Here is a 16,002-nt window from a genome sequence, read left to right as displayed (position 1 = left end):
ATCACCGCAACCTCCGCCTCCCAGGTTCAAGCGTTTCTTCTGCCTCAGCCTCCCTAGTAGCTGGGATTACAGGCATGTGCCACCACGCCCAGCCAGCTAATTTTGTGTTTTTAGTAGAGACGGGGTTTTCTCCATGTTGGTCAGGCCGGTCTTGAACTCCTGACCTCAGATGATCTGCCTGCCTCGACCTCCCAAAGTGCTGGGATTACAGGCATGAGCCACCACGCCTGGCCAGTTTCTATTTCATAATCAAATAAATGTCCCTTCTTTCACCACAATGATTAAACTATGTATTTAGTTCCAGGAGGTATTTTCTTTGTCAGTTTTTGTGCTGAGCAATTTTATCTTGAATTTAGAAACTAATCTTACGAAGAACACAAGGAGATGACCCCAGGTCTAGGACTTGGAAGCCTGAGTTATGGAAGGATATAGAAACGTGACATTTGATCATGGGAGGTTAGAGAGAATTTTAGAGGTTCAGTCTGGTAAATAATGGACCAGATACACTATGTGAATAAAATGTTGTGTACCTCATCTATTTGCTGATCAAACATTTAGCAAAAACTGCATGTGTGAAAGTTGTCAGAGTCAAAATGTAGTCATTAATTTTTTTTTTTTTTTTTGAGACGGAGTCTCGCTCTGTCGCCCAGGCTGGAGTGCAGTGGCCGGATCTCAGCTCACTGCAAGCTCCGCTTCCCGGGTTCATGCCATTCTCCTGCCTCAGCCTCCCGAGTAGCTGGGACTACAGACGCCCGCCACCTCGCCCGGCTAGTTTTTTGTATTTTTTAGTAGAGACGGGGTTTCACCGTGTTAGCCAAGATGTTCTCGATCTCCTGACCTCGCGATCCACCCGTCTCGGCCTCCCAAAGTGCTGGATTACAGGCTTGAGCCAACGCGCCCGGCCAGTCATTAATATTAAAACCCTGACAAACAGAGCCAAGGAAGGCCATGAAGAGAGGGGTCTCACACTTGTATGTTTTATAACGAAAAAGACTGCAAAACCTACAGCCTCGCACAAAGGCCATCACAACCTTACTCAAAAAATATTTCTCCAAGGACATCTGCCCAGCCACTGCTTGACCAGCTTCAGACTAGCATCACCCTGTTTTGATCTTTGTAGCCAAGGATAATTATTTCAAAATAATTATGTACTCCTCCTCAATTTTGCCTTGAAAAACCTTTATCTTTCTTTTTTTTTAAATCTTTTTTTTTTTTTTGAAAAACCTTTATCTTTCTTTACTTCCCTGAATACACAAATAATTTACTGTGGTATGTGTAATTCCCATTGCAATGCTTTATTCCCAAATGAAGATCTTTCCTTGTTGAAAAAAAGAAAGAAGAAAATCCAGAATTTTTCAGATAGTGCCCTAAAATCAATTTTATATGCCTTACTGGTTGTTAGGTTGTTCCTGCACTTGACTTTATCATTTTTTTTTTTTTTTTTTTTGAGACGGAGTCTCGCTCTGTCACCCAGGCTGGAGTGCAGTGGCCGGATCTCAGCTCACTGCAAGCTCCGCCCCCCGAGTTTTACGCCATTCTCCTGCCTCAACCTCCCGAGTAGCTGGGACTATAGGCGCCCGCCACCTCGCCCGGCTAGTTTTTTGTATTTTTTAGTAGAGACGGGGTTTCACCGTATTAGCCAGGATGGTCTCGATCTCCTGACCTCGTGATCCGCCTGTCTCGGCCTCCCAAAAGTGCTGGGATTACAGGCTTGAGCCACCGTGCCCGGCCTATCATTTGTTTACTACTAGTAAAAAGCAGCATGCCAAATAATCCCTAATTTTCCACTAAAAAAATAAAGATGTTAAGCTTTTTGAAAAGTTTAGATTAAACCTACTGTTGTTAGATTAATGTTATTTGTTGCTTCCCTTTATCTGGAATGTGGCATTAGCTTTTTTATTTTAACCCCCTTTAATTCTTACTCAATTCCATGACTTAAGGTTTGAAAGCTAAACACTGGGACTTTTGGAAAACACACTGACGGTTTTTTTTTGCATAATTAAATCGGCATTGTACATAGAAAGGATATGGCTACCTTTTGTTAAATCTGCACTTTCTAAATATCAAAAAAGGGAAATGAAGTATAAATTTTTGTATCATCTATTTGAAACATTTTGCTTGCTTGATATTAGGGCTTTGCCCCTTTCCTGTAAGTCTCTTGGGATCCTGTGTAGAAGCTGTTCTCATTGAACACTAAACAGTTAAGTCCTTTCTCTGGTACTAGCTACAAATTCAGTTTCATATTCGACTTCACAATTTAAATAAACTGAAATATTTCTTTTTTTCTTTTTTTTTTTTTTGAGACGGAGTTTCGCTCTGTTGCTCAGGCTGGAGTGCAGTGGCTCGATTTCGGCTCACTGCAAGCTCTGCCTCCCGAGTTCATGCCATTCTCCTGCCTCAGCCTCCCAAGTAGCTGGGACCACAGGCGCCCGCCACCTCGCCCGGCTAATTTTTTTTGTGTTTTTAGTAGAGACGGAGTTTCACTTTGTTAGCCAGGGTGGTCTCGATCTCCTGACCTCACAATCCGCCTGCCTCGGCCTTCCAAAGTGCTGGGATTACAGGCGTGAGCCACTGTGCCCAGCCATAAATGGAAATATTTCTAAAAAAAATAGTTAAGATGGTAAGTTTTATTTTATATATATATATATATTTTTTTTTTTTTTGGAGACAGAGTCTCGCTCTTTTGCCCAGGCTGGAGTGCAGTGGTACAATCTCCGTTTACTGCAAGCTCCGCCTCCTGGTTTCATGCCATTCTCCTGTCTCAGCCTCCCCAGTCTCTGGGACTACAGGCACCTGCCACCACATCCGGCTAATTTTTTGTATTTTTAGTAGAGATGGGGTTTCACCATGTTAGCCAGGATGGTCTCAATCCCCTGACCTCGTGATCTGCCTGCCTCAGCCTCCCAGAGTGCTGGGATTCCAGGCGTGAGCCACCGCGCCTGGGCTTATGTTGTATATGTTTGCCACAATAAAAAGATAGAAAAAAATGCAGTTAATATTTAAGGAGAAACTGATATTGAATTTCTTTTATTCAGTAATTTATTTAAAATACGACTGCATTTTAAAGTAAAAGTCATATTTCTATGTGTTTTTTTCTTAGACGTCTTAGTGATAAGAAAATATAAGAATTCTTTTTTTTTGGGACGGAGTCTCACTCTGTTGCCCAGGCTGGAGTGCAGTGGTGTGACCTTGGCTTACCGCAACCTCTGCCTCCTGGGTTCAAGCAATTCTCCTGCCTCAGCCTCCCGAGTAGCTGGGATTATAAGTGCCTGCCACCATGCTGGGCTAATTTTTGTATTTTTAGTAGAGATGAGGTTTCACCATGTTGGCCAGGCTGATCTCAAACTCTTAACCTCAGGTGATCCACCCACCTTGACCTCCCAAAGTACTGGGATTACAGGCGTGAGCCACTGTACCCAGCCAGTAATCCTTTTTTTTTTTTTATTATACTTTTAAGTTCTAGGGTACATGTGCACAACGTGCAGGTTTGTTACATATGTATACTTGTGCCATGTTGGTGTGCTGCACCCATCAACCCGTCAGCACCCATCAACTCGTCATTTGCATCAGGTATAACTCCCAATGCAATCCCTCTCCCCTCCCTCCTCCCCATGATAGGCCCCGGTGTGTGATGTTCCCCTTCCAGAGTCCAGGTGATCTCATTGTTCAGTTCCCACCTATGAGTGAGAACATGCGGTGTTTGGTTTTCTGTTCTTGCGATAGTTTGCTGAGAATGATGGTTTCCAGCTGCATTCATTTCCCTACAAAGGACACGAACTCATCCTTTTTTATGGCTGCATAGTATTCCATGGTGTATATGTGCCACATTTTCTTAATCCAGTCTGTCACAGATGGACATTTGGGTTGATTCCAAGTCTTTGCTATTGTGAATAGTGCCGCAGTAAACATACGTGTGCATGTGTCTTTATAGCAGTGTGGTTTATAATCCTTTGGGTGTATACCCAGTAATGGGATGGCTGGGTCATATGGTATTTCTAGTTCTAGATCCTTGAGGAATCACCATACTGTTTTCCACAATGGTTGAACTAATTGTCAGATTCACCAAAGTTGAAATGAAGGAAAAAATGTTAAGGGCAGCCATAGAGAAAAGTCGGGTTACCCACAAAGGAAAGCCCATCAGACTAACAGCAGATCTCTCGGAAGAAACTCTCCAAGCCAGAAGAGAGTGGGGGCCAATATTCAACATTCTTTTTTGTTTTTGAGACAGAGTCTCACTCTGTTGCCCGGGCTGGAGTGCAGTGGCCGGATCTCAGCTCAGTGCAAGCTCCGCCTCTCGGGTTTATGCCATTCTCCTGCCTCAGCCTCCCGAGTAGCTGGGACTACAGGCGCCCGCCACCTCGCCTGGCTAGGTTTTTTGTATTTTTTTTTAGTAGAGATGGGGTTTCACCGTGTTAGCCAGGATGGTCTCGATCTCCTGACCTCGTGATCCGCCCGTCTTGGCCTCCCAAAGTGCTTCAGGCTTGAGCCACCGCGCCTGGCCTCAACATTGTTTTTTTTTTTTTTTTTTTTTTTTGAGACGGAGTCTCGCTCTGTCACCCAGGCTGGAGTGCAGTGGCCGGATCTCAGCTCACTGCAAGCTCCGCCTCCCAGGTTTACGCCATTCTCCTGCCTCAGCCTCCCGAGTAGCTGGGACTACAGACGCCCGCCACCTCGCCCGGCTAGCTTTTTGTATTTTTTAGTAGAGACGGGGTTTCACTGTGTTAGCCAGGATGGTCTCGATCTCCTGACCTCGTGATCCGCCCGCCTCGGCCTCCCAAAGTGCTGGGATTACAGGCTTGAGCCACCGCGCCTGGCCTCAACATTCTTAAAGAAAAGAATTTTCAACCCAGAATTTCATATCCAGCCAAACTAAGTTTCATCAGTGAAGGAGAAATAAAATCCTTTACAGACAAGCAAATGCTTAGAGATTTTGTCACCACCAGGCCTGCCTTACAAGAGATCCTGAAGGAAGGCCGGGCGCGGTGGCTCAAGCCTGTAATCCCAGCACTTTGGGAGGCCGAGGTGGGCGGATCATGAGGTCAGGAGATCGAGACCATCCTGGCTAATATGGTGAAACCCCGTCTCTACTAAAAAAATACAAAAAACTAGCCGGGCGAGGTGGCGGGCGCCTGTAGTCCCAGCTACACGGGAGGCTGAGGCAGGAGAATGGCGTGAACCCGGGAGGTGGAGCTTGCAATGAGCTGAGATCTGGCCACTGCACTCCAGCCTGGGCGGTAAAGCGAGACTCCCTCTCAAAAAAAAAAAAAAAAAAAAAAAAAAAGATCCTGAAGGAAGCACTAAACATGGAAAGGAACAACCGGTACCAGCCATTGCAAAAACATGCCAAAATGTAAAGACCATCGATGCTAGGAAGAAACTGCATCAACTAAAGAGCAAAATAACCAGCTAATATCACAATGACAGGATCAAGTTCACATATAACAATATTAACCTTAAATGTAAATGGACTAAATAGTCCAATTAAAAGACAAAGACTGGCAAATTGGATAAAGAGTCAAGACCCATCAGTTTGCTGTAATCAGGAGACCCATCTCACATGCAGAGGCACAGATAGACCAGTAATTCTTAATTGTTTTGCTGCAAATGTTTTCTTTCAAATGATCACCTGCTCCCCTTCACCTGGTCAGAGCCATGCTGTTAAACTAAAAGTCAGGTATTGTTATTTCTGTCTTTGCTCAAAACCCATCTTACTCAGAACAAAAGCCAAAGTCTTTATAATTATTCCCAGCTCCTCCCTGGTACTTCCAGCTCTTCTCTGTACCCTTCTGCTTCCTACCCTCCATTTCTCATCATTCTCTTCCCGCCCCCTCCTGTGCCACCCGGCATCTTGACTCTCTCAGCTGCACCTGGTACACTGTTATTGTTGAGTGAATTAATGAGTAAATGTCAGGCAAACAGTAACCAGAGGAATGCTGATATTTTGTAACAGGTAAAAGTTGGCTTTGATGCAAACAGCATTTTATTAAAGTGTATTAGACAGGATTCTCCAGAGACACAGGACTAATAAGATATATATAGATCTGTAAGAGGGGGAGATTGCTGATGATACTTGGTGCATGTGATTATGGACGCTGAGATGCCTCGCTGTATACCTTCTGCAAGCTGGAGAAGAAGGAAAGTCGGTGGTGAAATTTAGTCTGAATTTGAAGGCCTGGGAACCAGGGGAACTGATGCTATAACTCCCAATCCAAGACAAAGCCTGAGAACCTGGATGGGAGACTGCTGATATGAATCTCGGAGGCTGAGGGTCTGAGAATCAGGAACTCTAGTGTTCCAGGGCAGGACAGACTGGATGTCCCTATTCAAAAAGAGAATATTGACCCTTCCTTATCCTTTTTGTTCTGCCTGGGTGGGCTCTCAGTGGACTGGTCATGCCCATCCACATTACTGAGGCAGGTCTTCTTTACTCAGCCTACTGATGCAAATGCTAACCTCTTCCTGAAACCCTGACACAGCCAGAAGAAATGTTTTACCAGCTGCGTGGGCATCCCTTGACCCAGTCAAGTTGACATAAAATTAATCATTACGTAAAGTTTGTCTCAAATTTCAAGAATCAGTATCATATAGTCTCTTTGACAACAGTGCATTTAAACTAGATATTGATAAGGAAAACATAGGTGATAGCATATAGTGCATATCACAATTGTCTTTTTTCACTTAATGTTGTGGACATGTTTATCTATTGGCATGAATAGAGCCATGACACTCTTTAAAAATGATGCACATTAACTAAGGTATGCCATCATTTTAGCTTGTCCCCTGTTGGACATGGTTTTCAGGTTTTAATTATTATAAATATTATGAAAATATACCCTTCCTCCCTGGAATCCTTTTTTTTTTTTTTTTTTTTTTTTTGAGACGGAGTCTCGCTCTGTTGCCCGGGCTGGAGTGCAGTGGCCGGATCTCAGCTCACTGCAAGCTCCGCCTCCCGGGTTTACGCCATTCTCCTGCCTCAGCCTCCCGAGTAGCTGGGACTACAGGCGCCAGCCACCTTGCCCGGCTAGCTTTTTTTGTATTTTTTAGTAGAGACAGGGTTTCACCGTGTTAGCCAGGATGGTCTCGAACTCCTGACCTCGTGATCCGCCCGTCTCAGCCTCCCAAAGTGCTGGGATTACAGGCTTGAGCCACCGCGCCCGGCCCCTCCCTGGAATCCTTAATACCGCCACCCAATTTTAATTTTGTCCACATCTCTAATCAGCATTTTACATATCTATTATGTCTCCTTCACAAGAATGGTAGTTTCCTGTGGGCAAGGACTTTGTTTTGTTTCTTGCTGTATCTTTAGTGTTGGAGACAGTGCCTTTTGTGCAATAGGTGTTCAGTAAATATTTGCTGAACAAATGAATGTTTCCACGCATGTCTTTGCACGTGCTTCGTTTACATGTGCTGATGTTAAAGAAAGATTCTGAGGAAAAGTTGGATTGTAGGAGACGTGTGTTTTAGGTTTTGGTTAGTTTTTAGTTTTTATTTTGTTTTTTTTTTTTTTTGAGATGGAATGTGGCTCTGTTGCCCAGGCTGGAGTGCAGTGGCACCATCTTGGGTCAGTGCAACCTCCACCTCCTGGGTTTAAGTGATTCTGCTACCTTAGCCTACCTTAGCTGGGATTACAGGGATCCGCCACCATGCCTGGTTAATTTTTGTATTTTTAGTAGAGACAGGGTTTCACCATGTTGGCCAGGCTGGTCTTGAACTTCTGACATCAAGTGATCCACCTGCCTTGGCCTCCCAAAGTGCTCGGATTACAGGCGTGAGTCACCATGCCTAGCCTGTTTATTTATTTATTTTTGAAACAGGGTCTCGCTCTGTTGCCTAGGCTGGAGTGCAGTGGCACGATCTTGGTTCCCTGCAACATCCACTTCCTGACTCAAGGGATCTTCCAGCCCCAGCCTGAGTAGCTGGGACCACAGGCATGAGCCACCACACCCGGCTCATTTCTGTATTTTTTGTAGAGATGGGGTTTCACCTGTTGCCCAGGCTGGTCTCAAACTTCTGAGCACAAAATGATCCAGCTGCCTTGGCCTCCCAAAGTGCTGGGATTACAGGTGTGAACCACCCTGCTCAGCTGTTTTAAGTTTTAAGATACTGTAGCTGAGTGTGGTGGCTCGTGCCTGTAATCCCAGCAGTTTGGGAGGCCAAGGCAGGCAGATCGCTTGAGTCTAGGAGTTTGAGACCAGTGTGGGCAATATAGTGAGACCCTGTCTGTACAAAAAATAAAAAATTAGCTGAATGTGGTGGTGTACACCTGTGATTTCAGCTACTCAGGAGGCTGAGGTGGGAGGATTGCTTGAGCTTAGGAGGCTGAAGTTACAGTGAGCTATGATCACAGCACTGCACTCTAGCCTGGGTGATAGAGAGAGACCTTGCCTCAAGAAAATGATATTGCAAACTACCCTTCAGAATAAGTGGTCATACCCATTTACCATAAACGTATCTCTCCTTATACATATTCTGAAAATATTTGCTCTTTTTGCCAATTTGATGGGTGAAAAAATGGTTTGTCATTGTTTTAATTTGCATCTGCCTGGTAACTGAGTTTGAGTGTATTCATTTGTTTATTGACTATTTGCATTTTTTCCCATGATTTAATGTGAAAAACTCCTCTGGTACACAAGGGTTTCTTGGCTTTTTGGAAATAGTATACTAACTTTTACTATTCTTTTCAGGTCACTCAGCCAAAGGAGCTCAGAAGTAGAGTATATTAACAAATACAGACAGCTTGAAGCACAAGAGCTTGATGTATGTGGCAGTGTCCAACCAACCAGTGGGCCAGGTAAACAGGTCTCTTTAAATATTTTAGATAGGATGCATGAGTGGTTCACATGCTAAAATATTAGGTTCATAGTGCATGCCTGTAATTCCAGCTACTCAGGAGGCTGAGGTGGGAGGATCACTTGAGGCCAGGAATTTAACACTAGCCTGGGCAACATGGTGACACTCTGTCTCTACAAAAAATAAAAAAATTAGCTGAATGTGGTGGTGTACATCTGTAATCCCAGCTACTTGGGAGGCTGAGGTGGGAGGGTCTCTTGAGGCTAGGAGTTCAAGTTCATCCTGGGCAACATAGGGAGACCCTCTCTCTCTAAAAAAAAAAAAAAAAAAAAAAAAAAAAATATATATATATATATATATAATATAATGAAATAAAATTAGTAGGCTAGGCGCAGTGGCTCATGCCTATAATCCCAGCACTTTGGGAGGCCGAGGTGGGCGGATCACGGTCAGGAGATTGAGACCATCCTGGCCAACATGGTAAAACCCTGTCTCTACTAAAAATACAAAAATTAGCTGGGTGTGGTAGTGTGTGCCTGTAATCCCAGCTACATGGGAGGCTGAGGCAGGAGAATCACTTGAACCTGGGAGGCAGAGATTACAGTGAGCCAAGATCGTGCCACCGTACTCCAGCCTGGCAACAGAGTGAGACTCTGTGTCAAAAAGAAAAAAAAAATTATTAGAAGCCTTTAAGAAATGTAGTGGCCAATACAAAAATTAGCTGAGCGTGGTGGTGTGCGCCTGTAGTCCCAGCTACTTGAGTGGCTGAGGCAAGAGAATCACTTGAACTGGGAGGTGGAGGTTACAGTGAGCCAACATCATGCCACTGCACTCCAGCCTGGGCGACAGAGTGAGACTTCATCTCAAAAAAAAAAAAAAAAAAAAAAAAAAAAAAAATATATATATATATATATATATATTTATATAAATCATGTGTTCAGAGGCGTTGTGCTGGGAGGAAGCCTGGTATTCCAGCCCTGAAAGAGGGGCCAGTGCTGCTAGGGAGTAAACAGTGGGTGTGGGTGGCAGAGGCAGAGTGAGACCCTTTCTCAAAAAAATAAATAAATAAAAATGAAAGAAATGTAGTATTTTAGTTATAGTAAGGAATCCTTACTACTTGCTAATTAGGGATTTTTTTTGGGATGAATGTATGGTAGGTTGTAAAATGTTAATTTTTTTCTATTTTGAATGTGGTTCCTAAATAGTCTGTTCTTTGGAAGACTAATAATGGTCTCTTACCTTCCTGTTAATTAAAACTACTTTTTTTTTTACAATAAAGAAATTAAAATGAAATTTTAAACAATGCAGAAATGTATAAAATAAAAAAGTAAAAGGTCCTTCTTAAATTCCCAGTTCCCAAGAGTACAACTGTTCAGAGTTCACAGTTAGTTACTTTCTGTGAGTATGAAATTTTTTCTGAGCAAATTGTCTTACTAGCACCAGACCCTATTCATGTGATAGAAGTTATCTTTTGATGTTTTTTGCTTTATGAGAGGTCATCTGTCATAGATTTCTGCTAGTTCAGTTGAGAAGCTCTGCCTCCTGTCCTGCCATCCTGTGTACGTGTGCTCAGAGTTGGGCACAAGTGTGGGTTCAAGTAACACTTTCTCTTTTAGCCTTTTAAAAAGTATGAAATACAGTCGATACATAATAGTGGATTAATCCTTATCATTCTTGGGATTGATTTGGGCTTCCTGACTATACCAATTGGTATCTTTTAATGAGTCCAGGAAAATTCCGAGCCATCATCTATGGCCCACTCTTTCATTTAGTTTTGTGTTTTTCATGTGTTTGGTCACTATGCTCTATTCTGGTTAATTTCTGCTACATCTGTCACCTTAAGGTAAAAGCAGCCTTTGGTTCTTTGCCTCCCTTTCTGTGTTCTTGCCTCATCATAGGCTTTGGCCTGATGTTTCCTTGCTATTTCATCAGCCCTTTGGTGCTTTTAAGGAGAGGTTTGTGTATTTATTAAACATCTTTAGTTGACCTCAGGAAGGAGATTAGTCTGAACAACCCAGTGTATTAACGGAAGTGAGCATTCACAATGTGTGTTATCTCTGGTCCAGTTTCTACTTATGCTAAGAAAAGTACAAAGTTGTATGTATAAGAATGTTTATTGAATTTTTGCTTACCTATGGGAAGTCTTAAGAATCTCTTAAATGACAATGAACAGAGGATTGGTGACTTTGGTCTTTTGTACAAAGGAAGAGTACTGTGCAGCTTTGGAGGTATTAAGTAGCCATATGTGTTTTTGTGGAAAGAGAGCCATCATCTAACACTTCTGTTTGGAAAGCACATTAGTTTATAGATGACTCCGTGTGATGTGATCCTTCTTGTCTCACTCACGTACTGGCCCAGGGGCACAGGCAGGAGCCTGGCACACCTTGCATGCTGGGCTAGTGTGCCAGATGGATCACCACCTTTAGGACTAGCTAGATTACAAATGAATGCCTGTAACTCAAAGTGTCTGCTCTCATACTTTAAGTTCATATGTGAAACTCTCTTTGCTTTCTTTATGCATGGTATCATAATATATTTGGGGCAATCGGATCAACTATGGCTTTGGCTACTTATGGAGGTTTTGGCTGCTTAGCCACTGACATTTGTCAAGGTGTGTTCCAGGGGCTGTATGAGACAATGAGAATTTGACAAGTGAAAAAGACTTTTAACTCTGATCATCTCTGATCATTATAGAGATGATCATTTAATCATCCAGTTACACAAATAAATGCTTTTTGGAAATAAGTTCTCTGAAAGGCAGCTGTATGGGGGCATAAAACAAGGATTTGACTTGGGCTGTGATGTCAGGAAAGTAACAGTTGGGCTTAGAGCTGAAGGATGAGTGAACCTTACCGAGGCAGTGTTGGGGTGCTGGGAGGGAAATGTGTGCAGAGGCCTTGTGCTGGGATGGAAGCCTGGTATTCCAGCCCTGAGAGAGGGGCCAGTGCTGCTAGGGAGTAGACAGTGGGTGTGGGAGGGCTGGGCAGGGTCAGCTGGAGGCTGATAGCCTCCTAAAGAGGTCTATGTTCTAATCCACAGGACTTGTGAATATGTCACCTTCATGGTAAAGGGGTCTTTGCAGATATAAGTTAAGGATCTTGAGATGGGAAGATTTTCCAGGTGGGCCCAATGTCATCACAGGGTTTTTCCTAGAGGGAAGCAGGAAGATCAGTCAGTGGTAGATGTGACAACAGAAGCCATAGGTTGGAGTGATGCAGGGAAGAGGCCATGAGCCAGTGCAGGCAGCTTCTCCAGGCTAATAAGGCAAGGAAATAGATCCTTACAGAGCCTCCGGAAGGATCCAGCAGCCCTGCCAGCACCTTGTCCTTCTCATCTGTGAACCTCTGCTTCCAGAACTGTAAGAGAATAAATGCATGTTTTAAGCCACTAAGTTTGAGGTAAAACGTGACAGCAGCAGTGGAAAACTAACACACTTGTATTGGATGAGGTTGGATGAGATAGGCAAGACTAGTAACAGGGCTGTGGGCTGTAACTAAGAGTTTTGGTCTTAATACTCAGAGCAGTGGGAAGCTATGAAAGGTTCCATGCTTTTCTTGGGATGACTGTGAAGGGAGGAAGTGGGTGTCGTGTGTTTAGATTTGTGTTTTACAAGAAATACTTTGGTCATATTTTTGAGAATTGATTGGAGGGGGCCAGAGTGGACCTGAGAAGAACTGGAGGCATTGTCCTAGTCCAGGTGAGACTTGATGGTGTCTTTGACAGGGCAGTGGAGGAGTAGGGCCAGTTGAGGGACAAACCGGACAGGAATTGGTGATGTCTTGGACACAGGGTGAAGGAGGGGGCCACAGGAGGCAGAGGGGTGCTGTCCACTTTTTTTTCCTTGAGATGAGATCTCGCTATGTTGCCCAGGCAGGCCTTGAACTCCTAGGCTCAAGTGATCCTGCAACCTCAGCTTCCTGAATAGCTGGGACTATAAAGGTGTCACTATCATGTCTGCTAAATGTTTTGAAGTGTTGAAGTGCCTCTGGAGCATTGAAGAAGTGAGGTCAGGTTATCGTGTGTGTGTGTGTGTGTGTGTGTATACGTATACACACACAGACACAAAGCTATTTCTATGTCTATTTCTATTAAAACCATGATATTACACTGATGCCTCTAATTCCAGTCCAGTGCCACAGGTTTCAACATGAACATTTTGTTATATCCAGTTATAAAATAATTTGATTCAAAACACTTTTGATTTTGGTCTGATACAGGTGTTATTTCACTTATAAGTATTAAAAATTATTTCTAAATAGAAATCCAAGGATACCCATTCAGTGAATTTCTATAGATTACATTAGAATCATTTTACATGGTTAAAGATTAATCATTTTTTGAAAACTGAGATTGATTTGCATTGATAAATGAAATCTTTCCTAACAGTATGAGCCTGGTTCTAGATTGTCGACTCCTGAAGGATTCTGTTGCTTTCACATGACAATTTGAATTTGACCTGGGATAGAGTCTTTAGATTGTAGTTAAATTCCACAGTGCTGCCTCCTTTTAAATGTGGTGATATATTTAGTGGCTGTTTGCATCCTCCTTTTAGCTTTTCTTCTGGTTTTAAGAGAATGGCCTGTGTGGAATGTCTAATAACTGAAAGGGAAACATTATTCTTCCTTCAAGTTAATTTTGTATTCAGAATACTAGTCCATACTCAGAAAAAGTCATATATAATCATCTATTTTGAAGATTTAATTTTATGGTTAAATCAGTAATGCAGTAATTAAAATTATTTTCTGTAATATATAGTGTGTAGATTTTAAGATAAGTCTTTAAGTTCACCATATGAGCTGACATAATACTTATCAGTTAAAATTCCTTACATACAGTTTAGAACCTCTAAGTGCTGAACTTTTTGATTAGATTTCATATTTGGTTGATGATGATATAGTGGAGTGTCTTAATGAAGAGAACTAGCAATTTTTATGGCTTCCAGTTTTCCCCAGTTCATGTAAAATATTTTGTTGTTAATCATGTAGGATAAAGAGATAGCAAGAAAATAAGAATAGTTAATTTTAAGATTGAGCTATTTCTCATGCCATTTTTGGATTTTTGCTTTGTCGTGTGTAGTTTGTTGATTTGTCTTAAATTATCCACCATGGTTTTCCTTCTTGTTCTGTTGCTGATGCAAAGGTGCAAAAACCATACAGCTGTGAACATTTCTGCTGTTTGGTTTCCTGTCTGCCCTTTGGCAGTGTACACAGAGGCAGGACTTGATTTGTGCTGGGTCTGCTTCAGCCAGTGACCTAAAAACGTCAACTTGTGTTTTGCGTTACATGGAGAAGGGGCTATCCTATAGACAGTACTGTTAGGATTTCTGGAATTTTTTCTTGTAAAATTTCTGTCTTTAAGTAGCAACCTTCAAAATGCATGTAATGAAGTAATGTAAGCCAATATTGTCAAAGTAACAGGGCTTGTTTAGCAGCATGTGTGTGAGCCAGGGCTTGAAGTCTTCTAGCAAAATGAATGTGGCTGCAGCCTTTTTCATCTTTCTAAAAGAATCTTTGTCACCTTCTTTCCCCTTTGAATAGCTCTTCCTCAGCTTCTTACTCCCACCCTGTTCCTCACTATAATACTTGCCTCTCCCTCTGTCTGCATGCTGCGTCTGGGCTCAGGGGCTTCTTTTTCTCAGTCCAATTCACAAGGGTCATGTGGATTCTCTTCCCCTTCTTTTATTATGTTCAAGAAGGCCTAGGTATACTAACTGGGAAAACAAGAAGGCATCAGTAATTATCATAGCACTGAGAAGACTAATGGAAGTAAAGTGAGACTTGACAATGGAAAGAAAATCCCTGTGTTAGTGAACTTTGCAATCACTAGTGAGGCTGATTAGAAGATTAAAAAGCCATAGGTCGGTGTGGTGGCTCACGCCTGTAATCCCAGCAATTTGGGAGTCCGAGGTCAGGAGTTCGAGACCAGCCTGACCAACATGGTGAAACCCCATCTCTACTAAAAATACAAAAATTAGCCGGGCTTGATGGTGGGCACCTATAATCCCAGCTACTCGGGAGGCTGAGGCAGGAGAATCGCGTGAACCCAGGAGGCAGAGGTTGCAGTGAGCCGAGTTCGCGCCACTGCACTCCAGCCTGGGCGACAGAGCAAGACTCTGTCTAAAAAAAAAAAGCCATATTGACAGGACTTAGTTTTCCCAAGTTAGGGGTCACTAATGTTTTAGGAAGAACACTACTACTCACAAAGAAGCTATTTTTGCTTTGAGAAAGTATGACAGCTCTGGCTCCTGTTTATATAATTGAGAACAGGGAGCACATAACTTTGATTCAAATGTGGGAAAATAGCCACATTTTAATTATGTATTATTAGACCAATTATGAAAATTGGAATATATGTAGGGAAAAGATGTAGGAAAGCAAGAGAGAAGCCTGGTTGTGTGTTTTATTAGGAAAGGCCAAGGGGGACGCAGCAGGAGATGCTGGTCAGAAACCAGGGGCTGATAGGAAGGGAAGGTGAGCTGTGGGCGGGGGAATGAGTGTGGTGCTAAACTTGGCTAAGAGTTTATTTTGGAAGTAAAACTTATTTCTCAGCAAAAGTTTGTCTTCTGTGAGTTTTGATGATTTGTCAGTTTGTCAAGTGATGACCAGAGGTCTAGAATTTGCAGTGCAGCCAGAGAGCAGGGCATATGTTTACAAGAGGGCAGAGAAGTGTGCCTTGTCAGAACTCTGTATCATGCATCCTGAGCAGAGGCAAGCTGCCCCCTTTCCTGATACCTGTATTTCTTACATTGTTTGATGTATTTATTGCTACCACTGATGTATTTTAGTAGCAGGGAATGCACACTTACACTGATGGATTCTGTGGAAATTTCAAGGGAAAGTTTTCTCTGTAACTGTGTTGGTACCATTGAATCAGCAATGAGTGCCTGTTTTACAGGCCTGTTTTAGAAGGTAGTGCTGAGCTTGCAATGTTGGTGGCTGTGATGAAGGGATGGAATGTTCTCAGTTTGCTTTTATACAAGATTAATAGTGGGCTACTAAGAGAAGTTTCTTAACCAAGTAAACATTTTATTTTAGGTTCGGGGGTACATGTTCAGGTTTGTTACAAGGGTGTATTGGGTGATGCTGAGGTTTGGGCTTCCGTTGATTCCATCACCTGGATAGTGAACATAGTACCCAATAGGAAGTTTTTCAGCCCTCGCCCCTCCCTCCCTCTTCCTCTTGGAGTCCATAGTGGCTGTTGTTCCCATCTTTA

The 16,002-nt window shown here is 42.8% G+C and overlaps 1 protein-coding gene across 1 annotated transcript in view; it reads left to right on the top strand.

Moving 5' to 3' along the window:
- Nucleotides 1-16,002, top strand: part of TDRD9 (tudor domain containing 9) — a 141,882-nt gene that overhangs the window by 23,742 nt on the left and 102,138 nt on the right. The window contains 1 exon segment of the mRNA XM_033191111.1: nucleotides 8,685-8,791. Coding sequence (XP_033047002.1) covers nucleotides 8,685-8,791 — 107 coding nt within the window.

This window comes from Trachypithecus francoisi, unplaced genomic scaffold, assembly GCF_009764315.1.
Source record: "Trachypithecus francoisi isolate TF-2019V2 unplaced genomic scaffold, Tfra_2.0 Lachesis_group3, whole genome shotgun sequence".
Classification (NCBI taxonomy): domain Eukaryota; kingdom Metazoa; phylum Chordata; class Mammalia; order Primates; family Cercopithecidae; genus Trachypithecus; species Trachypithecus francoisi.
The sequence above is the reverse complement of the archived record's forward strand: the minus strand, read 5'-3'. Positions and strand labels throughout refer to the sequence as shown.